Source organism: Manis pentadactyla, chromosome 5 (assembly GCF_030020395.1).
Source record: "Manis pentadactyla isolate mManPen7 chromosome 5, mManPen7.hap1, whole genome shotgun sequence".
Taxonomy (NCBI): domain Eukaryota; kingdom Metazoa; phylum Chordata; class Mammalia; order Pholidota; family Manidae; genus Manis; species Manis pentadactyla.
Genome location: NC_080023.1, coordinates 70,233,350 through 70,257,854, shown reverse-complemented (window position 1 = coordinate 70,257,854; position 24,505 = coordinate 70,233,350). Strand labels below are relative to the sequence as shown.

The 24,505-nt window shown below is 34.7% G+C and overlaps 2 protein-coding genes across 9 annotated transcripts in view; both read left to right on the top strand.

Annotated features, from left to right (window-relative positions):
- Positions 1 to 24,505, top strand: part of WDFY3 (WD repeat and FYVE domain containing 3) — a 275,767-nt gene that overhangs the window by 107,772 nt on the left and 143,490 nt on the right. For 5 of the 8 annotated variants that reach the window (XM_036906345.2, XM_036906342.2, XM_036906344.2 and 2 more), the window contains 7 exons: positions 1,432 to 1,555; positions 8,877 to 8,933; positions 12,477 to 12,586; positions 16,105 to 16,266; positions 20,145 to 20,337; positions 21,677 to 21,863; positions 23,730 to 23,896. In XM_036906345.2, coding sequence (XP_036762240.2) covers positions 1,432 to 1,555; positions 8,877 to 8,933; positions 12,477 to 12,586; positions 16,105 to 16,266; positions 20,145 to 20,337; positions 21,677 to 21,863; positions 23,730 to 23,896 — 1,000 coding nt within the window. The remainder of the gene's footprint in view (positions 1 to 1,431; positions 1,556 to 8,876; positions 8,934 to 12,476; positions 12,587 to 16,104; positions 16,267 to 20,144; positions 20,338 to 21,676; positions 21,864 to 23,729; positions 23,897 to 24,505) is intronic. The other 3 variants (XM_057502413.1, XM_036906346.2, XM_036906343.2) reach the window with 2 other exon arrangements.
- Positions 8,036 to 8,489, top strand: LOC118922999 (cytochrome c oxidase subunit 6C-like). The gene has a single exon (XM_036906350.2). The coding sequence runs from the start codon at positions 8,115 to 8,117 to the stop codon at positions 8,340 to 8,342; it is 228 nt and encodes a 75-aa protein (XP_036762245.2). The 5' UTR covers positions 8,036 to 8,114; the 3' UTR covers positions 8,343 to 8,489.

The following is a 24,505-nucleotide window of genomic DNA, read 5'->3' as shown; positions in this document are numbered from 1 at the left end:
TGAGGTAATTTAAAATTAATCCTGTGTCAAGTCAATAAAAAGACTTAGATACAAAGACTTAAATACTTGGACAGAAGTATACCCTGTAGAATAGATTTGTTTGATAGTTCCAGGTCAATTTGAGGGAGGTTATAAGAACCACTAGTTTATCTGTTATAAAAGTGTAAGAAACATTTCTATTACAAAGGTATTACATTTTAAGTTATCTTTTATCAGGATACTTGGAAGTAAATTTTTATGATGTGAAGAATAGAGGTACTTCCTTAACATGTACTTTTCTTACCTAAGGACAGTGTGAGCCATGTAATTGACTAGATTTTCTTTTTTGTATACTTGAATCAGGATTTATGACCAAAATAGGGCAAATTATAGAGGTCTTTTGGTTTTAGATTTATATTTACTCTTTTTCCAGTCCATTCCCTAGCCTTGGTTTTTTATTTCCTTGTTTTTGTTTTCTTTCTTACTTTTGATTATATTCTCATGTTATAGTTTATGTGTCCTTCAGTGTTGCCTAAATGTCCTCTAGAATTTCGTTGGGAATAGGGCAGGCAGCATATAAATGAACAACCATATTTAGGGGCCATCCCCATAAAAGGCAGGGTGCTGGCTTGGTACAGAATGCAAAGTTGAGCAAGGTGGGTTTCCTCCCTTTGTAGTGACATTTAAACAGATAATAAGAATAAAAACTGTGTGATTAGTATTATAATAGATACCATAATAGTTTTAGAAGACAGAATTTTCTTCTAGATATGAAGCACATTTTTTAAAACAATATTTCAAGATTTATCTAGTTATATAGCCATTATAGTACCATTTTCATATGACAGTCATCCAGGTTTCATTTTCTTATTTTCTTTGTGAACCTACACTGGTTTATCTTTAAGAGTTATTTCTTCTAAAGTTCATTTGTCTTAGATTTTCATTAAACGTGTATTTCATGACCTCATTCATTTTATTTATTCTAGTTGTTTCCCTAACAATCTTGTTTTGAGAATTATTGTGGTTAGAATTTAGAAATTCTGAGCCACAGGGTGAGTCTATATTCAGTCTAGGACTTTTCAGATGGTGAAAAGCAGATTTGTCTGTGTACCATCAAAGAACTGTACCATTTTTCTCTAAATTCTTAATTTAGATTTCCTCCGAGAAAAATTGTATTTTCTAAAGCTTATTAGTAAGATTGATTCAAATTTTACAGATAACTAGTCTTTGGTTTTTAGATTTCATTTATTTAGTTTTTCACTCAACCAATTATTTAATATGTATAAGGAAATGTGGCTAGATGTGATTTATTGCAAGGGCTGTATTTTAATCAGATGTAACTGTAAGCATACTTTTTTGACTTGATTTTCAAGTCATACCACACTTTGAAATGCTCAGAATAAAATTTAAAAGTTGGCAATGCTTCATTAAAATTATTTTCCTCATCCACAGGTTTTTGGAAATGCTCCGCCAAATACAATGACAGAAAAATTTTCTGATCTTCTGCAGTTCACAACTCAAGTCTCAAGACTGATGGTGACAGAAATTCGAAGGAGAGCATCAAACAAATCCACAGGTATGTTCACAGAAACCAGCAAAAATGGATTTAGTTGAATGGACAGTTTCGTAAAGTTCTATTAAAATTAAGTAGAAAATTGACCTGATTCTAAGCACATGAATTTCAGTCGCCTGTGCCCATTCCCATTCTTACATCACATGCTTCTGTTGGTCTCACTGTCTTTTACTTTCAGGAAGGATACAAAGCTGCTCTCCTTGGACCTATGACCTCCACGCCAGCCCTTTTAATAACACTCTTGATTCCTTCTGAACAAAATCTGAATTCTTAGCATGACATTCATACCATACACAGCATCTGGCCATACGTATTTTTTTAGCCTACCCTTTTTTTTTCTTTTTTCCTTTTCTATATATCAACCAAGCTGAGCTGCTTGTGATCCAGACATGTCTATATTATTATTTCTATCCTTTATTTATGTTTCACCTAGAAAGGAGAATCTTCCCCCATATCAGCATGTCAAAATCTTCCAAACTTGGATTAAGTTATAATTCTTTGATGGAATGTTTCTTGATTTCCTTAATCAAAGAAAAAGCTTTCTCTCCTAAACTACTTTCTGTTTCTCAATGCAGTAGTCTTTGTGTGTGTGTGTCTTTGTACGTGTGTCTGTATCTTCCTATTAGACCATAAACTCCTCGTCTTTATGTAACCTATAGTCTTGACCACAGTGCTTTATGTACAGTAGGCCTCTCATGAATGCTACCAGAATAGCTATTATTCATAAATAATCTTAAATCTCATTAATTATCATCCCTTTTGCAGAAGATTAAAATAAGTTTCTTAATTTTTAATCACCATCAGTCATTTTCTAACTTAGTAATAAGTATGAGGGATTTTATCTTAAATTTTGTTATTTTGTTTTTTTAATGGTGGTTTGAGTGAGAGAGCTCTCTTATTGAAATATTAGACTGAAAAGTTAATTTAAGTTCTGTATCTAATGTTTCTTTGGAAAACCACTTTTCAGCCCATCAGGTCATTATTTTTCCATTAGTAACAGTAATGCCTTTGTATATAATCCTTTTTTATCAATTTATTTTTGATTTTTGATTAAAATTATATTAGCACATAGTTTTAAGGGTAGAATAGTAAAAAGATTGATTAAAAAAACAGCATCTCCCTTTCACCATCTGGGTTCATCCCCATTCTTTACTCCTGAGAGGCAATCACTTATTAACCCTTAAATTTTTTTATATTTACCTCTGTCTCTAAATAACACACTTAGAGTATGTGCCCTTGAATTTTCAGTTAGATACTATCTCCTGACTTGCCACAAGAGAAAATGAGACTTTTCTTCTTTTAAGTTCACCACGACTACCCCACACATTCACACACACTTCCTCTACCCTTCCAATATTGTGCCATCATTATTGAATTTAGATCAGTATTCATTATATTATTGTGACTATGAAACACTATTCTAAGATGAGCCATATGACATCCTATGATTACTTTTCTTGAAAACTGCTGCTCCCCCCCCATAAGAGTTAGCATTTACCTATTGTTTTTTACATTTTTATCAGACATTCATCACCTGTTTCCGCTTTTCTGAATCTCTCCTCAATATGATTGAAGATATCAGATGGTCTTTGAGTTTCACCTTCTTGCAAATAGCTCTTCTAGAGCCTTCTGGCCTGCTTTAGTCTGTAGCAGATTGTTCTCTAGGCCAGCCGCACCATTGTCCTTTTTACATCTCCACTCACATCTTCCTGGGATGCCTTTCTACTTTGAGATGGAGCCTGTTTTCCTAAATCTCATGTCATTTTTTCTCAAATTATCTTAGTTTTGTTTAAGCATTTTTTCCAGCCCCTTCATGAGAAAGGATGGAGGGGAGTTAACATTTTTGGTTTGGGGTTTGTTTATTTATTTATTTATTTCAGAAATCCAGTGAGTGAAGATTTCTTTGACTGTTGCTTTATAAGGTGGGTTCCTTGCTCTTCACCAAGGAAGGGCATGCCTTCAGGCTGACAGTTTTTGAGGTACCAGGGCTTAGAACAGATCCTATCACATCATATAGTGTGGCTTAATTGCAGAAAGGAGAAACTTAAAAAGCCAGAGGTCAAGAAGAGGAAAAAAAGAAGCACAGGTTAACCATCCTCGGTATCTCACAGAGAAGTGTGCTTAAGAGGACCTGCCCGGTTCCTAAAGTACACGCATGATGTAGTCCTCATTAACCCATGGAGACACACACAGTGGTCTAGGCTGTTTGAGTACCGGTTTGAGTATCGGCTGGATGTTTACAGGAATTGTTTGTGATTGTCAGCTGTTTAGTCTCAGGACACTTTGAGGCTTACAGAAAGTTACGGGTCCTCCTACCAGAGAGTGGCCGAAAACCATTGTCATGGGAAGTTGAGTGTAGGTGCAGCAGCACCTCTGGGGTCCTGGTCAGGGTCCTTCTCTAGGCAGCCCAGGGCGAGCCTCAGGGTCACCTTGGGAACTCTTGCAGCATGCAGTACATTGGTACTCCTCACAGTGGTCATTGGGTTCTAGGCTGGAAATCATTTTCTCTCAGGATCTCAGAATTCTTTCTCCATCATACTCTAGTCGTTTGCTGCTGTTGAGAAATCTGTAGCTACCTAGATTCTTGCTTCTTTCTTAGTGACCTGTTGACTTTTCTAGAAGCATTTAGGATCCTCTGTCTTTGGCCCTTCTGTTCTAAAATGTCATGGGGCATGCCTCGGAGTGGGCCTGTTTCTCTGCGTTATGCTGAGTACTCACTGGTCTCTTTTAGTCTGGAGTTAATATCCTTTAATTTGGGGAAAGTTTCATGCATTGTTTATCCTCCAACTCTTTTCTCTTTCTAGGCAAATGTACTCCTGAAACTTCTTCTATTTTTCTTTTCTTTCCTCTCTTATTTTCTGTTTGTGGTTTTTGACTCTACTTGCTCAAAGAGCTCTTCAGTTTTATCATCATCCTTTCTATGGAGTTTTTTAAATTTATGACATAATTTTAATTTTTAAGTGTTTTTGACTTTTTTATTGGGGTTTATTCTTTCATCTCTTTGTAGGTCACCAAGGTGTGTTTGTTTCTTTTGGGTTTTTGTCTCCCTAAATAGTCTGTTTCATTCAGGTAGCCTTTTTTATTAGTTTCTTCTTCTTTTTTTTTTTTTGTCTCTGTCACTTATGTCAGATAATTTCCTCACATTGGCCTTTTGTCCCATGTAAGAATGGAGCTTTAGAAAGCTGCTGGGTAGCTCTGTAATTGTGGGTTGAGCTTGAAACTGCAGGCTTCAGCACAACGTGCTCTTGCTGGACTCTTCTGTTGACTGTCTTCCCTGAAGGATGCAGTCTCCAGAGAATGCCAGTCTCTGCTAACTAAGAAGATACATACCTGACTCTCACCACTTCGGAAGTCAAGTAGGGGAATAATCTGAGGACCCTCATCACTCAGTATATAAGTTTCTTTTGTACTTCTGTGAGCCCACACTTGTGCCTCATCCCCTTACTCCCACTCCAGGCCAAATACCCTCTCTCATTTTTCCCAGTGCATAAACCTCCAGTCTTGTCCCCACATAATAGTGGGGACCTGGGGGTCTAGCTGCTCTTAAACATACTTTCACAGTCCTTCTGTGGACAGTCTCACATTTACCTCTGCTTCCAAAGGTACCTAGTGCCACTGATTCCTGAGCCTCTTGGAGGTTCTGGTGTTCATTTGCTTTTCCATTTTCATTGCACTTGATTTAAATTAAGGTTCTAGAGTTTGCTGAATGAGTTACCAGTAACCTCTGTGCTATTTTAGTACCCAGAATTTTGTTGTTTTCATCTTCCCTGTTCTCTCTGTTCTTACGGGTTTAGGCTTTTTTAAAAAGCCTTTTTAAACTATTTTAGTGGGTGTATTAGTTTGCTTTGGCTGTTGTAACAAAATACAGTAGACCAGTGGCTTAGATAACAGAAATTTTTCTTCACAGTTCTGGAGCCTGAAAAAGTCTAAGCTCAGAGTGCCAGCATGATCAGGGTCTGGTGAGATCTCCCCTCCTGGTGTGCAGGTGGCACCTTCTCTGTGTGGCCTCACTTGGAGGAGAGAAAGAGTTCTGGTGTCACTTCTTAAATCTCACCATGGGGACCTCACCCTTATGACCTCACCTAAACCTAATTATCTCCCAAAGGCTCCACCTCCAAAATAAGTTGCATTAGGAGTCAGGGCTTCAACATAGGAATGTGGGGAACAGGGGGACGCAATTCAGTCCATAGCAGTGGGGCTTCAAGGGAGAGCAGAGATAAATGCAATGGCTCAACCTTCTATCTTTAATTGGAGCCCATTGTCCAGTCTTTGGAGCAACAGCCATTAAAATATTAGAACTAAATCCTTTATTCAGAAGCAGTATGTTATATGAATTGGTGTATGGATTTTGAAATGAGACAGCTTTAATTATATTTCAGTCTTTGTAGCAAGTCCAGTGAAAGATGGTAAGATAGTTTAAGATAACTTCTTACCCTGTCTTCTCCCTTCTCTACCCAAAATGGGCCTGCATGCTTTGTAATTTTCCTGAGTTCAATTCTCTTGAAGTGAGAAGCTGGTCTTAAGTATAAGGTTTGTTTTTTTTATGCCTTCTTAGCTATTTTAAACAGGTTAACATGAAGGGAAATTTCTCTGTTACATAGAGTTCTGTCATTGCATTTTCTTTCTTGAGTGATATTGCTATATTAGAATAAAAATATTCCCAAAACTGTATTAATACTTGCTTTCTCTGTTGCTGTATTTTTAAATATCTTATCTGCATGGTTGTAGAAAACATTTTTCTACATTGAAGATTTGTTTTTCCCCTTAAGATTTTACATACTTAAGGCAATTGTTAGACATAAAGAAAGTTATCTCAGATGAAGTAGAAAATGTCTCATTGTTAATCACAATAATAGTTGCACAATTTATTTTTTAACTTCTTTAATCTTGAAATAATTACAGATTCACAGGAAGGTGCAAATGTAAGTACAAAGGGACCCTTGTGCCCCTCATCTACCTTCCTCCATTGGTGACATCTTGCTTCCCAGGTATTTTAAAGATATTTTTTTCATAATTGTGTAATTCCATATAATTTTTAATTTTAAACTTTTCAAATTCATTAACTTTAGAATCCATTGAATTAAGATTTATTTTGTGTAGATTCTATCTCCACAAGAGGAACCTTTTTAAATCACCCTGTCTCAAATAGATCTTTTATACTCCATCCCCATACCAGTTAGTATTCAGTTACACTGAACACTTACTTTGTAGCATTGTCATCATCTGAAAGTATCTTGTTCATTTACTTATTTAATTCCATTGTCTCTTGTGCTCATCCTGTGTCACCTAGAAGACTACTTGTGCTTCTAGATGAGGTACAAATACATTTTTACTGATTTTTGACAAAGGAGTTCTCTGTTTTATTTTGGTTCTTTGAGAATTGGAGTAGTATGAAAAAAACCCAGCCTTATTGATGTTTAAGAGAAAAAAGCCTAATTTTGGAGTATCTCTTCAGTTAGCCTTAAAGAACCCTGGCTGTGGGAATCCTTGATCTCTTCTTTCACTTTTAATCTTGAACATTGGAAGTTTCTTTTGGTCAGTGATGTTATCACAACTACTTTTATAGAGTCTTTTTTATTATCTTTTGACTTTACTAGTAAAAATTTTTTTAGATTTTCAGGATCTAGGTACATCCTTAGTCTTCTCACCTCTTAGATATCTCATCTTTATTTTCTGATTGATTTTTTTTTTTTGGTACCATCAATCCACAACCACATGAGGAACACTATGTCCACCAGACTCCCCCATCACCAAGCACCCCCACAAATGATTAATTTTTATTGTGATTAAAAAACATATAACATGGCACCTACCCTCAGCAAATTTTTAAGTGTACAGTATAGTTAACTGTAAGCACAGCAGATGTCTAGAACTTTTTCCTTTTGTATAACTGTAACTTTGTATTCATTGAAACAAGCTAACTCCCCATTTCTTCCTCCTCCCAGCTGTTGACAGCCACCATTTTACTTTTTGCTTCTGTGAATTTGGCTGCTTTCAATACCTTACCTCCCTTTTATTTTACAGGAAGCTATCACTGTAAGTAATTTTCTTATAATTTACATGCACATAATTTTACTCCAAAAGAGCCCCCTATTATTCATATGAAAATTAGCTGTATTTGTTGTGTATTAGCATAAGATTATTCTTCCAGGACTCCTGAATTTGGTGTGAAATCCTTGTTTTTTGGTTTGTCACCTAATCAGCACTTACACGTCAAGTCTTTTTCTCAGATGACTTCTAACATGGATTGTAGATATCTCAATAGGAAGACATGCTTATCTGCAATTCTGCTTTTTAAATCTATCCATGAGAAGTTTGTGAAAATCAGAACTTTTAAGGAATATCAACATGTAGGCTAGATACACAGACTGATTTATAAGACATTAGGGCAACTTCCCAGTTCTAGTTCTTTCTCTGTCTCCAGTAATTCTCTCTTGGTTGTTGCCTCTGTATGGTTTTTGTTAAAAATATGTATTGCCTTTTCTATGCCTGTGCTCTGCCCAAGCGCCATCCATTTTCTTGTAGGTTAGGAGGGTCTTTGGTGTCAGGGATAAAAATTACCATGGCTTCTAGTGCTTTGACGAAACCTCAGATGCGAGGCCTTCTGGCCAAGTGCCTGTGGTTTCATATTGTCGGAGAATTTATTGTATCCCTGGGGGTTGCAGCTTTCTGTAAGTTCGCTGTGGCTGAACCAAGAAAGAAGGCATATGCAGATTTCTACAGAAATTATGATTCCATGAAAGATTTTGAGGAGATGAGCAAGGCTGGTATCTTTCAGAATGCAAAGTGATTTTAGAATGTGAAGAATTTATTTAGGTTGCATTCCATGGAAGTTTTTTACTGATCTGTGTTCCTGAACTATGAAACCTGAATATTTGGGGTAAAGAATAGTTCCCCTTGATAAATAAATAGTTAATATACACTGTGGAAGACAAAATATCTATTGCCTCTCAACTAATTTGAAAAAATACATGATATTGTGCCCATATTGTGTACAGGGTGTAGCTTGAGATTTTTTTCCCATCTCTTCTTGTTAAGCTCAACCATGCAATCTGATGATTCTGACAGCACATGGCTGATTTACATCACTGAAGCAAAAAATTCCCACCTGAATAAAAATAGTATCTTCAGTTTACTATTACTGACCTTGCCGCACACTAGGTGTCACTGTTAAACACAGTGGTGCGATCCCCTTGGACGGCAGCCTGGTGCTGGAGAAGCTGGGTCATGCTGACCATGCTTGGCATCTTGTGTGGCATCTGTCGTGGGGTTAGTATAATGTAATGAATTTCCAGTTAGACAACACAGCCTTTTTTTTTTTAAGCAGAAAAACAGTGTGCCCCGCTGTCTTCCAAGGATTTCCAAGCCACAACACCTTCAGGTAATTTCATTGCCAAGGTGTGGTTATGTATGACCAAGTGGAAAGAAGCATGGGAGCTATGAGTTCTAATATTGCTTTTCTGACTCACTTGTGCAAGTTTTCCTTTGGGATGGGATGGGGTGCTTAGGGCTCGGACTTTTGTTGTTTATGAAAGAAGAAGCATAATACTATAAATGTGTCTCATATTATCATCCTAAAGCATAAGGTTGAAAATGAGTGTGGAATCTGCAGAGGAAATATTGTTGTATTGCACTTACTGTTAACAAATCTTATGTTCTGATTTGTTAATACCATCTAACTGAATTTACCTGTATTCTCCACTTATATTCGTTTAGTGCACTGGAACTTAGTTTTCTTTAGTTGTATACATTATTTTCTCCTTTAAGCTAATAATGTTCTTTACTAACTTTGTTTCTATATATAGTCTAACTAAATGTTTTGAAATGCAGTGTGAAAGCTAAAGCTTGTATCATATGATTGGCAACTCTCAAGATAGGTTAATATTAATGTTTCTTTCATTAACTCTCATAACCTTAAGTTGTATTTGTAATTGTTAAACATTAGTGAAATGGAAAGATCCAACACAGTATTTATTTTGACTAGGACTTTTTCATTGACTAAATAGTTTATTCTGTTAATGAGCTTGGATTGCTCCCATATCATTCAACCACAGCCACTTATCTAAAACTCTGTATCTGTGTGAGCATATAACTCAAAGCCAGGTAATATACTATGTTATTGATGATGTAATATAGGTCTTCTCCACCTAAAAAGAGTAGTCATTATTATTTTGGTATAGAGTTGTTAAAGAGATACTGTTAATAATTATGCTGCCTTGATCCTTAACAAGTTTTATTTTCACATGTATGAACTGATTTAATAAGTGTAGCAATCCATCAAACTATTGTAATGGTTAATAATAAATAGAACATTGGGTTTTAAAAATCTATTACTTGTCTTTTGTCTTGAGGAATACCATGATATTCACTATCAGTCAAAACAGAAGAAACCACAAGTTTGTGTAAATGCCTTCCATTGATGAAAAAAACAGAACTGTTTGAAGCCAAGACTACAGTTTTGGTGTTTTGGTTCTTAAAATAAGCATTAGTTCATTGTTTATAGTTGACAACTTACTGAAGAGCAGCAAAAATACATATTGGTCCAATTTCTATTTTCAGTTTTCTTGTAACGTTAATAGTGTTACGTTAAATAAAATTGATGGAATCCAAATTCACCAATGTGTATCTGATCCATAGGTTTATAGCTTTGTACCAGAAATATAGCTTTTTTTCTTCTTTTAAAGTAGATTTGGTTCTTCAATTTTTTCCCCCCTCTGTGAGCAGCCGAGGTGGTATTAACCAGTTCATTTACTAATCAATTTTTTTTTATGAAATAGGATTTTACATTGACCTAACTATGAAATGATTTGAAGATTGCAAGTTGTTTTTTTAAAGATGTTTAGTTATGAAATTGGAAATGGACAATTTAATACGAAAGTGCCTAATCATGAAGACACCTAGGAAATGAAAGCATAGCATGTCAGCCTTTGAGAATTTTAACTAACTGTGAAGAAGTTGACTTCCTTACATGAGCATTTAATTCTAAGGAAAGAAGGCTCGTGTTATGTAGCAAATTGTCTGTGTCCATTATAGGCTTGCAAGAAAAATTTGCAGGTCAATTTTCACCAGTGGTTGCAAACTAATTGCTGAAGGTTTCTCGGTGTTATTTATTATTTTATCTGTTTCCTCTCTAATGAGTCCTTCACAATTTAATCAGCCTTAAACATTGCTTTCATTGTGTCACTCCCCTTTTCACAACTTTCAGAAATCTCTATTAACCATAGTAAATCCAAACCTGTTGATGTTCATAGAAAATTGATCTCAGTGTGTCCTTCTTTGATCTTCCTATGTTGATTTATTCATTCATTTAACAGATGTTCATTGAGTGCTCACTTAGTGCCAGCAATGTGCTTCACTATGGGGATAGGTGGTAAATAAAGCAGAGAAGGAGTTTGATCCCATGGTGTTTATTTTCTAGAGAGGTGAGAGATTATAAATCAGTGAACATACGAAGATAGTAATTTCAACCAACACTCATGAGATGTTGAATATTAGACATAAGCCAGACTTCCCTCTTTTCCAGTAAAAAAATTTTTTTAAATCACTGTCCTTTTGGGGTACAGAGGCTGAATATAAGTTCTTTCACTAACTAACTGTGACTCTAGGCAAATTATCCTCTGTTTCTCAATTTATATTGTTATAGGAGGCATAATAATAGAAAATTACTCCTAAGGTTCTTGTAAAAATTAAGTGAGCTAAATCTACTAGTACTTAAAACTGTACTTGTTACATAGTTAAGATTTGGTAAAAATGACTTAAAAAAAATTTCTTATTAAAATGTTCCTTCAAATAGAAGTATATAAGGATGAAATATGCCCAACACAGTACCATATGTATGTCTTGTATTCATTCTTTTACTTAATAACCACTTTTATCTTAATTGACTTAAATGGAAGAAACAAATACCACTAAGATAGTCTAGATTGTATTTATTCTACTTCCTACGTCTTTATGGTATGTGTTAAGTGTACATTAGTAACTTACCAGGTTAGTTTGGAGTGAACAGATTGGACTTATTTTCCAGCAACACTAATTTATGTTGGTTGTCAGTATAAAAGTGGATGAACTTTATGCTGATGAAATTAAGTCTGTGGTTAGGGATTTACACATTTTCCCTTATCTCTAAAAACATAACCAACTTAAATTTACTTTAAAAGATTCTTCCAGCACTGCAGTTCCATGAGTGACTCTTACTGTTTCTCTGTTCTTACTGTCAGGTACTCAAGTCACCCCATGTGTGTATCACTGAGGTAGCCTCCTAATTTGCTACCTGCCCCAGTCTCTTTGCCCTTCCAGTTGGCATATACATCACTCCTAAATGAGTAGTCGTGGAATAATCTTTTCATCTTCTACTTTGCTCCCTTTTGTGGAGTCAGATACAGTCCTTAGCTTACCTTCCTTCATAAATAGACATCAGTTTTCTATCATTGTTGATATTAGACTCTAATTCTCAATATAAGCTCTTCTAGAATATAACCTAGCATTATTACAGTTCTTCATCTTGATCTGTACATATTAGGCTCATTCCTCTAGCCATACTTTTGTTTTTATACTGTGTTCGTGGGATCCCTATACCCTTTCCTCCTCCCACTTCCAGACAAACATAAATTTGTTTTCCAGACAGGTTTAGCTCAAATTTTACCTTTTCCATGAATGTTTTTGACTAGTTCATGAGATGCCTTTCCCTAGAATATGTAGGTTAGTGTTTACATTTCTGTGTTTTTTATGATGATATGCTGTAAGGGCCTAGGTGTATACTATTAAGACATTGCTCTTTTTAATATGTCTTACATAGAGCATCTAATAGTGCTTATATAAAAGATGTTCTTAGTAAATGATCATTTCTTTGTAGGTTTTAAGGAGAAATTTTTATGTATGATTTATGATTTCCCTCCCAAATAATGGCTTTCCTTTGGTTTTATAGAAGCTGCAAGTCGGGCCATAGTCCAGTTCCTAGAAATCAATCAGAGTGAAGAAGCCAGTAGAGGTTGGATGCTTCTGACGACAATTAATTTGTTAGCATCCTCTGGTCAGGTGAGTTCTTTGTTTTCTTGTTTGATAATTTAACCTCTTTTTTTATCCTCTAGGGATATTGTGAAGTTAACTTTGTCCTCATATCTAAATAATATTTTATGTTAATCATGGTATTTTCTAATTCTTCTTACACATTATTTCATGATTCTCACAACATCTCTACGAGGAGTTTGATGCTTTATGCATTTTACAAATGAGAAAATGCCTAACTTAGAGCAGGGGTTTCCATCTTCGTCATGTCATAACGCACATAGAATATACCATATATACAGCTCGCTGGGCAGAGAGGTGAACTGACTGTGGCTGCAGGCGAGTAGCCTGGGAGCTCTGGTTCCGTCAGGCTCAGCCCCCTACACTTTTGTAACCCATGTCAGGGAAACTTTGGATTAGAAGAATCATCTAAGGTTCATCTAAGGTTACTTAGCTAATGAGAATAAATGACATGGGAAATGCTTTAAATTTTTCTAATTTTTATAGAAAATAAGAAAATTTGCCATCTTCAGTATTGTATATATTCCCTTCCCACTTAATTTATTCTGGAGATTGCTCCCCAACCTCAATACACCCCATCAGCTTTAAACATCTGTCATGATATATGCTGAATGCACTCATTTATGAGATGTTTAGATCCTGATTTTTGGCCTGTAATATTTTGGGGAATGAAGGAAGTTTATTTAACCTTCTAAAATCCAAAGTAAAACTTACCTATCAAAGTGAGTACCAATCTGTTGTCTAAATTATAAGTGGCTTTCAAACAACTCACATCATTTAGTAATGGAATTTACAAAGGTGACTGTGGTACCAGTCATAATATGGTGACAAGTCACAGCAGAAACAAGGCGTATTTCTTAGTAACTGTGTCCTGAAACTAGTCATTAGCCCAAAGTAGCACGTAGACTTTTCTTCCTTGGAGTGGCCTGTTTCCTATTCTTGTTTTGTTTTGTTTTGTTTTTAACATCAGAAAAGTAATCAGACCAACTAGTCCTGACTTACCTGGGACTTACCGAGTTTTAGCATAGAAGCTCATATCCCAGGAAGTCCCTCAGTCCTGGACAAATGGAGATGTTTATGCACCCTTAGTAACCTTCAAATAATTCTAAGGTGGACCATTATTTCCATATATCTGTGACCATACCAGATAACTATTAAAATGCCAATTTCATTTGCCACTGATGGTAGTTATAAATGCCTCTATATTACTGTACCAAAATTTGGTTTGGTTTAGAATAGCATGTAAATAATAATTTTTAACTGGAATATTTCTAAGTTTTATTCACATTTTCTACAGATGCTACATTTCTCTTTCTCAGTGGTGAGCAGAGACTGTGTCCTACCGTATTACCTAACACAGAGTAGGAAGTCAGTAAATGTGGATTAATTTAAACTTGCACAGATGGATAGACTAAAACTATAAGAAAAGAATCAGGAGAAACTTAATAACTTAAAACAAATTACAGATTTTGCCAATTACCAGTTTGGATACCAAGCTGTGTTTTTAAACTGTCAGTTATAAGATGAAAATGAAAAATCATACTTTGGTTAATGGGAAGAGAAAACTAGTAATAATTTAGCTGAAAAAGAGACACTTTAAAAGAAAAAGTCAGTGTTATGCTTTGAGCTTTTTTTTTTTTTTTTTTTTTTTACATGCCGTTTTCTCTTGGCAGCAGTGAGATGCAAAAATGACTAAACATGGTCCTGAGTCAAAATGTATATGACAGAGATGAAGTGGATGAAGATAATACTATAAAATGCAATAATGGGGTATATGTAGTGCTATTCAAATAGAAATGTGTTAGAAGTTTTGTAGGAAAGATGAGGATTTAAGAAAAATTTCAGACATGAGCAAACATTTAAACTCTTCATGCGATGTATGGAGACATGGGTATCTAGAAATAATAAATTGTAAGTGGAAAGAGCAGAGGATTTTTTAATATTAGAGGCAGGAAATGATACTGGGTATGTAGAAAGGGACCACATCTTGCAAGGGATTGTTCTAGTCTCTCCTCTCATCATCCTGCTACTGCATTAGTTCAGGCTCCGCTTCTCATTATTTGGCTTTCTGTTTTAGTTTCCTAATTACCCTGGCCTTCCTGTTCTTTATATCTAATTTATGATATCTACTACCACCAGCTAATTTTCTGAAATCTGGTTCTATTCTTTATAACACTTCATTGTGTCTCCAGTGCCAGCAAACTAAAAGTAAACTAGAATGAGACACATTGGCATAGGTCATTAAGCACATATACACCTGTGGACCACTTAGCCCTCTAACCAAAGGCAGGGTGTGTGATGTGTCTCAGTTGCTTCATTTGTAAAGTAAGGATTATACAGTAATGACCTCATACGGTTGTTTGAGAAATAGAGAAGATCATGTATTTAAAATGCTTAGCCTTATGCCTGTTACATAATAAAGACTCATTAAAGATGAGACATTATTATTGTGCCTTTTCGGGAGCCAGCAATCTTGGACTTAGGTTCCTGAAACATACTATTATCATATGGTCTAACCTCCTATCTATCTTCCAGATCTTTCCCCTCTTATTTTAATTCCTACACTTTTCCATTCTACTCCTGGCAGTGTAGATCATTCCCTTTCATATTAGCCTGTAGGTAATATCACTGTTACCCTTAAGAGATTCAATTGTAGTTACTGATGAACCTGGTTCTGCTTGTAAGACATGCCTTCTGAGGAGCAGGGATGCTTTGTCTTTGCGTGCCCAGCTCCCAGCACACTGCCAGACACAAGCCAGGCATGCAGGAAACGCTTGATGAAAAAGTTAATAAGCTAACCTATAGGTGATGCCAACCTGATGATCTCTAGTATGGTAAAACTTTTTATTCCAAACTGCACAGTGGAGCAGTTTTGATAATTATTATAGTATACTTCTTTACAGTACTGCTCTGTTCACCATAAGGTTGGAAATGTCCTCCTCTGGAAATCTTTGAAAATAATGTAGAGATGTTTTGTGTCAGTGATGGCTCTATCCCTCGTGTCCTTCCAGCCCCAAGAATCCACAATAAGAATGAAAGTGATAGTAAAGCAACTACTTAGATGTAATTTAGTGTACCTCTTTGCATTTGTTATCTTATGTAACCCTTTTATTTATCATAAGGAGTATAGTAATCCTAAGGAGAGAAAGTGAGGTCCAGTGATAACTTTGCCCAAGTTCATGGTTAAGTTACTCTTTTCTAAATCCTATAGGTTATCTTCTTTGAAACATGCTGCCTCTTAATAAATAAGTAGCAAACCTAATAAAAACCTTAACTGATAACAAGCACATCTCAATATTCGATTAAAGAAAATTTATCCAAGTGGGAAAGTAGTATTTGTTGGCATGGAGTCCTTTTTTTTTTTAAGTTTTCAGGAATTTAAAGAGGTATTTTGTTAACATACAATTTTCTGGCTTAAAATTTGTGAGTAAGTGATTTAATTTCTGGCTTAAAATTTGTGAACTTAGCTGTACCACTTACAGTAAGGTTTTTCTGTTTATTCACTTATGTATTGGTTTGTTTTCCAGAAAACTGTGGACTGCATGACAACGATGTCAGTGCCTTCCACCCTGGTTAAATGTCTATATCTGTTTTTTGACCTTCCACATGTGCCTGAGGCAGTTGGAGGTGCACAGAATGAGCTACCTCTAGCAGAACGTCGTGGACTACTCCAGAAAGTTTTTGTACAGGTACGGAAGGTGCTGTTTCCTGGCCGTCTATACCACTCTGCTTAGAGGGGACCAGGTGTACTCCTTAAGTACATGTTCTGCCTGCTTCCATTTCCTATAGTATTTCATGCTGTTTGTACTAAGTTGGATTTTTCTCATATAATTGTCACATTTCTTGAATCTGCACTTTTCTTTTGAGGAATAGTTGAGTGAGAAATAAGTCTGTTTCTCTGAAGAGATTCAATTTTACAGTTACCTTTGATATAGCAATAACATAACATCTCCGAAGTGAACTAAACAAGAAAACTTTTATTGACAATCATGTTAAGTTTTGGGTAATATTTCAAGGGGGTAATTGGGTAATAATGTCAAGGAATTGTTTTGTTACTGTCTATATACAGGATGTCCTTAGCCTATAAATATTTCTTTGTAAAGTTTGTTTAGGTGTATGCTGCTACCTCTGCTCCCTGCCTGTAAAATCTTTCCCCCTGTTGCCACTCTTCTTTAAATGGCATCAATGCTTCACAGAGGCTCAACTAGACCTATGTTATTGTTAGCCAGCCTGGAAATACTGTCATCATTTTGATATCCTTTCTTGGGAGAAATTTTTTAAAACAAGCAAACTACAAACATTTAGAAAACATAGTCTGTCCATGGGACTAAAAAGTGCTTTCAAAAAGTTTGACACAAAAAGACAAATACTGCATGTTTCCAATATATTATTACATGTCTCCAAAGATCAAACTCTCAGAAAGTAGAATGACAGTCGTCAGGGGTCAGGGGTGGGGGAAATGAGTTGTACAATGGGTGTAGAGTTTCAGTTTTGCAAGATGAAAATGTTCCAGAGGTATCTCGCATAACAAAGTGCAGATAGCTAACACGACTGTATCTATACTTCAGAATGATTAAGTGAGTAAATTTTGTATTACATATTTTTACCTCAATAAAAAAAAACCCTGCACCTGTTTGAATCCAGTTCTCTGCAATTACTTAACCTAAGATGCAGATTTCTTACCTCTAAGCGAGCATAATGATACCTACCTAAAGGGTTTTTGTGAGGATCAAATGAAATAATGCACAAAGCTGTGTTTCTCTGCTTAGGGTGTAGTAAACCTGAAATTAAGGTCCCTCTGATGGCTGCCATTACCACAACCCGTCAGTGACAGTAGGAAGAAGAGAGAAGGCCATTTGGCGAGGTGAGGGGCATGGGGAGGAGCCACTGACCACTGGATTTGTGGTGGACTTGGGACCAGCTTGTAGAGGCTGGTGCAGATGACCGTTGCACCTCGTTACTGGGATCTTTACTGCAGGAATGACCCAGCTTTGTAGTGGTGCTAGCAGTGAAAGGACAGGGGAGAGAGAAATTACGGCAGTTTTAGAAAGGAAAAGATAGGACTAAAATACCAATTCAACAAATATTTATTGAATACTCAATTTATTCGATGCATTGGTGTTGGTGGCTAACATGTTATTTCATATAATTTGCAAGACATCTCATGACTTTAGAGCTTTTGTTTCTGCCCAAAACGGTGATGTGAGCAAATAAATGGCAGCAGTAGGATTAGAACTCAGTTTTATCTGACTCGGGAGTTACACTGGGTGAGAAAAGCAATGGGAATAAATAAAGGAAAAAAATCACATAGGAATTAACGCTGCTTCAAGGCATTGCTGATGTGTAGTGGGTTAGTCTAATTAGACTAGGAGTTCCATTTCAATAAAGCCCTTCTAAAAAAAACTAGTGTCTCAGGCAATAAATGGAAGTGAATTTTACATACTGAATACTAGTAAGTATAGCAGAAATTTCTTCAAAAAGTAAAAAAAATTTTTTCTATACCTGAAAGCAGTGAGTGCTGATTTTCCGCTAACGTGGTATTCATTTCAGCTCACTGGAGTCATTGAATGTTAAGGCCAAAAGGAACTCGATAATTTAAATGAAGCTCGCCAATTTACGTTACGCAAATTGATAGCTGTTCTGCAATCCACAGCAGAACCCGACTGTCCCGCCACCTTGTCCAGAGCTGCTTCACTGCATCACTTCCTTTTTTTAGTTCCTCATCACAGACTGGACTTTGTTTTTATCGTTTTGTCTAGAAAACCAATAGAGACAAACCTATTCACTGTTTTCAGAATACGCAGGGTTTATGATAGATGGAATCCCTTTGTTTATATTATGTGACAGATGGTTTCCTGGGACCCTAGCAGTTGGTTCTGCTTCATGTAGGCATTCCTTTTTTTTTCTTCATTTGCGTCGATATGGCCAATTATTGCTCTGCCACACTTCACTGGCCTTTGTAAACAGAAGCCCTACAAATAGAAGTGGTTAGTGTATGGACAAAAAAGGAATGAGATTTAGATTTCTCCAGCTTTCTACTGTGTGAAATGTATAAGTACTAGATTATGTGTAAGAATCCTTTAGCCCTTAAAGATTAAGAACAAGTTATTGTAAGAGTCAGTAAATTCAAGGAATTAAATCTAGTTTATTTTTGAGAAAGATTTGATGTAGAAAAAGTATTTTATTTTTGGATTTGTTTTTATGTTATAAATTAGAGAAAAGACATCCATTCCTCTAACTGCGTAAGAGCAGTGTAAGAACCAATGAAGCATATAATCAATATTATACTGTTATGAGCATATATATATATGTGTGTGTGTATTTTGCTTTAATTGACTTTTTTCATAAATATTTTTTGTTTGGTGTGACACATATGGGAAAAGACACTTACATTACCCATGTTAATGGACATTTGGTATCCAACAGTTCCTCTGAGCATTTTGGGGCCAACGGAGGGATGCCTGTATTTACTGATTTTGTAAATATTTTGTTTCTCTGAATTCTTAGTCTTTTTTTTCCTTCCTGATATCTGGTAGCTATGAATTAGAAAGCTCTTGTACTTAAGTAAATTTTTCGTTGAAGTAAATTAGGAATAGCAAGATCTATCTTTCTCAGGCAAAACATGATATCCAAATACCTTTTTCTGTTTAGCAGTTTCTCCACAGATACTGAAATATTCAAATTTTATGAAGCATTTTTCCTTCAAAGGAGAATAAAACTTTAATAAATTGTAGTTATTTTACTCAAATTATAGATATATTTTAAAATTTAGATGAGGAAATTTACCACAGAGATGAAAAGTTAACTTACCCTGACACTAAATTGGGATAAGAATAAAAAAATCCATAGAGGACAGAAGCCAGAGCTGAATTCCCCAAGTAGCAGGCTCTTAGTGCTGTGAGCACTTGTGTAATGTATATTTTGCAAGTCATAGTTCAGGAATAAGTTCTCATTCTAGAGTTTAAGGAGTTCTGAAGCTTTTTGAAAGCCAGGATTTAGAGTATTTTTAGGTACTGAACATAACTGTAAGATACTTCTGAATGAAGGTTATTTTATCACTCTGATACTCCCTTCTACTTAGGCAGAAATTGGAATAATTTGAAAATACTTTTACTTTTGAACACCGGTTTTTACTTTCCCATCTCCCTGAAACAATCCTTTTTAGAGAAGAAAACTACATTTCACCAATGAAAAATCAAGAATTAAAGTACTAGATTAGAAAACTAAAATGTTGACCTTGAAAGGTGCTGTTGATTCATGCCCTTTCAGGGTAAGGTAAGCAAAAGTACTGTGATGAAGAGTAGATAGTAAACACAGAACATTTGGAAAAAGAAATAAGCTGATAAAAATAGGGGTGGTTTACTGTTTAACCATAACACACTTCTAAATTATAGAGGTTTTTTTAATTGCTGCCTAAATTAAATCACTCATGACTGTGGCTTTGAATGATATCACTCAGTATTAACCCTGAACTTCTAGTTTTTAATAATCAGATCTAGTCCTTTGTTAGTGCCTCCCTTTCCCTAGCCATTCATTTATTTATATACACCTTTGTTTTGTTTTTTAGATTTTAGTGAAACTCTGCAGTTTTGTTTCTCCAGCAGAGGAGCTGGCTCAAAAAGATGATCTCCAGCTTTTATTCAGTGCAATAACCTCTTGGTGCCCTCCCTATAACCTGCCTTGGAGAAAGAGTGCTGGAGAAGTCCTTATGACCATCTCCCGGCATGGACTTAGCGTCAATGTAGTGAAGTATATTCATGGTAAATATCTCTTTATGTATTCATTTTAGGTGCTCTAAATTTCTTTTATTTTCTCTTCTTCATAGGATGACAAATTTATTTTTATCCCCCAGTTCTCTAAAATTGTTTTAAATTGAAAACTATATTTGCCAGGAGGAAAAAAAATTTTTTTTATTTGTGAGGCATTTGAAATGTAAGAAATTCTCATATTCTAACAGTAGATATGTATGAGTTACCATAATTTCATCACGTGAATGTTCAATCATAATATAAGTTCTGTGTCATAGCCTATTCTTCCCTCCTTGTTTACTAAAAAAAAAAGTTTCTTTTTTGAGATGTTTTACTTAGAAGTCTTTCTGAAAATATTTCATTAGTAGACAAAATAATCTGTCGAATGCAGCATAAATGAAATTAGGTGGATCTTTATCAGTACTAAGGAGAAATGGTCCATTCTGTTTAAATTATGTGTGAGTATCAACTATTCTTTAAAATGTCTAAGTAGGAGACAGTTATAGCATCTCAAAAACTCTACTCATTATGTATGTGTGTGGTGTATGCATGTGAATGTTACACATAGTAACCCTGAACTCTGTTTATATATATGAAACTTCCACATAATGAAACTTTGTTTTATATGCACACACCTGAAAATTTTTCAAAATAATTTTTAATACAACTACTTGTTCACTTACTTACCTAACATCAGTTAGTCATTGAATGTTTCTTGCCTCCATTTCTATGTTAAATCCTTTTAGCTTTTGTTATGTGATACTGGGTTTCTTTAGGGCAAATTATATTAAAGATACGAGAGGGCAAGTCTTCTCAGAAATGCCTCCAATCCCCAAAGTCAGTGATGGGGTTCAACTGTGTTTTAATAGTGAGTACAAACATAACTTTTAAAATTTTATTTCCTGAAGTATTTTTGTATCTCACACTGTTCTCTATTCACTCTAATTTGTACTTTTAACTAATTACTGGATTTTTCTTCCTAAACTTAGGAGATAGTTTTTTTCCCCATCCTTTTACTATATTAATATAAAAGACAAAAAAGTCATTTGGCAGTAGGAAATAATTTTGTTTAATGATATAACATCCAAACATGATGTAAAAACTATAATAAATGTCAATTATTTTTCAATACTTCTTATATTACCCTTTGTTTACTACTTAGAGGCAGAGGTTTCCTAATGAGTTGAATGTTACATTTACTTTTAGAAAATGTAACATTTATCTTACAGTATTTTATAGATACACTAAGATATAAATGTTTTATTAAATGTGTCATTACATACCAGTTAAGAGTAAAGAAAATTTTCTTATGCATTTGATAGAATATATATTTAATTATTTTTTCTTACAGAAAAAGAATGTTTATCTACATGTGTTCAGAATATGCAGCAATCAGATGACCTGTCTCCCCTAGAAATTGTTGAAATGTTTGCTGGGCTTTCTTGTTTCCTCAAAGATTCCAGTGATGTCTCCCAAACTCTTTTGGATGATTTTCGAATATGGCAAGGATATAATTTCCTTTGTGATCTCTTGCTTAGGTAAAACCTCACAGGTTAAGAATATATTTTAAATGTCTTCTCAATCTTTTTCATCAAAGGAAGCAATATGGTTTAGGGTTATAGGAAAGAAAGAATCAGTCATGTATACTTTATTTTCTTGGCTTTAGTCAGTTACTTTTATTCCTGTTCTGTCAGCAGAATACATAAAGTGAATTTAGAATTAAATTGGCAAATACAGACTTAGATATGGTGGAATCGGTGTTAGATGTGAAGAATAAATCTGCTCTTCTTTTGTAGCTGAGGGAGAGGAGTTTAGATGAACTAATTAACATCTACCTAAACATAAACTCTTCTTAATTATATTTTTCTTTTTAGTAATTAGTAATTTCAGTGTTGTTATTAATATAGTTAATAGCAAGAATAATTATACAGATTGTATATATAAAACAAATTAGTCAATCTAAAATGTTTCCTTAGCCTCCTTTTTCATGCCAAAAGTTCCATGTATATCCTGGGAAAATGGCTGGTTACAAATCTATTAGGAAGAAGATACTCATGTCTCACTAATTGTTCCTGGGCCATTGGTTATTTATAGATCATTTAATCTATTGTAAACTATTATTTTGTAAACTTATTCCTAACACTAGTTAATGTAGTTGCCATTACTGTTAGGCAACCCCCAAGAATGTAATTTCACATATGTACTGTAGCCTACAAATGAGGACATGAAAGTTGATGAAATAACTATTTCACATTACTAGAGGGGTGTTAATTGGTATAATCCTTTGAGAAGGCAGCTTGACCAAATACTATTAAGAGCCTCAAAAATGTTGATGCTGTTAGAAACAATAATTTCACCTATGGTTAGTGATTCTAAATATGTAATTATAAATATAGACAAAATTTTATGTGTGTTAGTGCTCCTGTATTATAGCTGTCCTACCTCCCTCTGGCCCAAATCAGTGGATGGCTCTCCATGGCCATTATAAACATCTATGGAGAGCTTATACTAACAAGGAGAAGCATGTGTATAACACTGGTAAGTGAACAAAACAGGTTACAGAATTCTGTCTATGACATGAAAATAACTTACTAAAATAAAACATACCACATTAGAAAAAGAGAAGTTTAAGAAATACGTCAGGATATTAAAAGTGTCCAAGAGGTTTGAGGTTAAGCATATATTTTCTTTTCTACTTTTGTGCATTCTCCAGGTTTATTTTAATAAGAATAATTAGTGCTGATAGGGGGAAGCCTCAATAAATCTTATTATTTAAAAGAGATAGTTTTGCACCCCATTTTGTGTTCTCAGTAAAGCCACAGTCAAAAGATAATCCCATAGTGACTGCAGTTTTCTTTTAAAGGAATTAAGATGTTTTCAAAAATTGTTAGACCCTCAGAACTTTATTTAAATGTACTCTAGTGAGAGTACCTGAATTAGTGAAATACTTATAAAGTCTTAGAACTCTTATCAAGGAAATCATTTTTAAAAATTATTAACAGAGAAAATGGAAGTGATTAGTAAGCTTTTTGGTTGTAAACAGTGAAGTTTTATATAACCTTAGGGCTTTCAGGAACTTAAAAGCTATTTAATTTTTTTAATTTTATAGACACTTCCACCAAAGATTAGTGATTTATGTAAAATGTCACTGCTAGCAGCAAAATCAACATTTATAACATGTCTTCTGACTGTTGGTGTAATATTCTTTCAAATATACCATAATGGCTTATAATAAAATTTGTAGATTTTTTTAACAATATTATTTTATATAGGAAAAATAGTGAGAAGAAATGGAGTACTTTATACATTTATTATTGCATATAAAAATTGAACATTTCTTTCTGCATTAAATTTGAGAGTACAACAAAAAAGAAAACATTTTTGCTAAATCATACTTTTCCTAGATTGGAACAAGCAAAAGAGGCAGAATCCAAAGATGCCTTGAAAGATCTGGTTAATCTGATAACTTCCCTAACAACATATGGTGTCAATGAACTAAAACCAGCTGGTATTACGACAGGGGCACCCTTTTTATTGCCTGGATTTGCAGTACCTCAACCTGCAGGCAAAGGTGAGTCTTTTTTTTTTTTTTCTCCTCCCCAGTCTGAGCGATTCAAAGAAATAGAGAAAGGATAAATTTGTCTGACTTCATTGCTCTTCATGTTACTTATATAAAGGTAATACCCTGTTTTTCATTAAAGTTTGTGCTTTTTATGATGTAATTTCTTGAGTGACAGTCTTTAGCAGATCAAATACTTGAAAATAATACTGGAAAAATATCACAGAATCAAACAATGAAATTTATATTTTTGTATTTTGTTTTAATATTCAAACAACTTATTAATCCAAATATGCCTCTTTTGAATGTTGGCACTCCGCACATATCCACTTTGTTTGGATGGCACTTGATTCTCACACTGTTCTGTATGCCTCTCTCTAATGTGATATATATGTATATATAGAAAGAACCAGGTGCAAAGGCTTCTCTATTTTATTTAAAAGTTAACAAATGTAGGTACAAGGAAGTTACATTATTTCTTTTGAGTCAGATAATAAATTTTATATTTGAGATTTCCTGACTCCTCAGCTACTTGGTATCTTTTACTAAGAAAACTTATTCTATAGTTAATAACATTTAATTACATCAGAATGCAGGCTAGTTTTACAGTTTATTTAATTT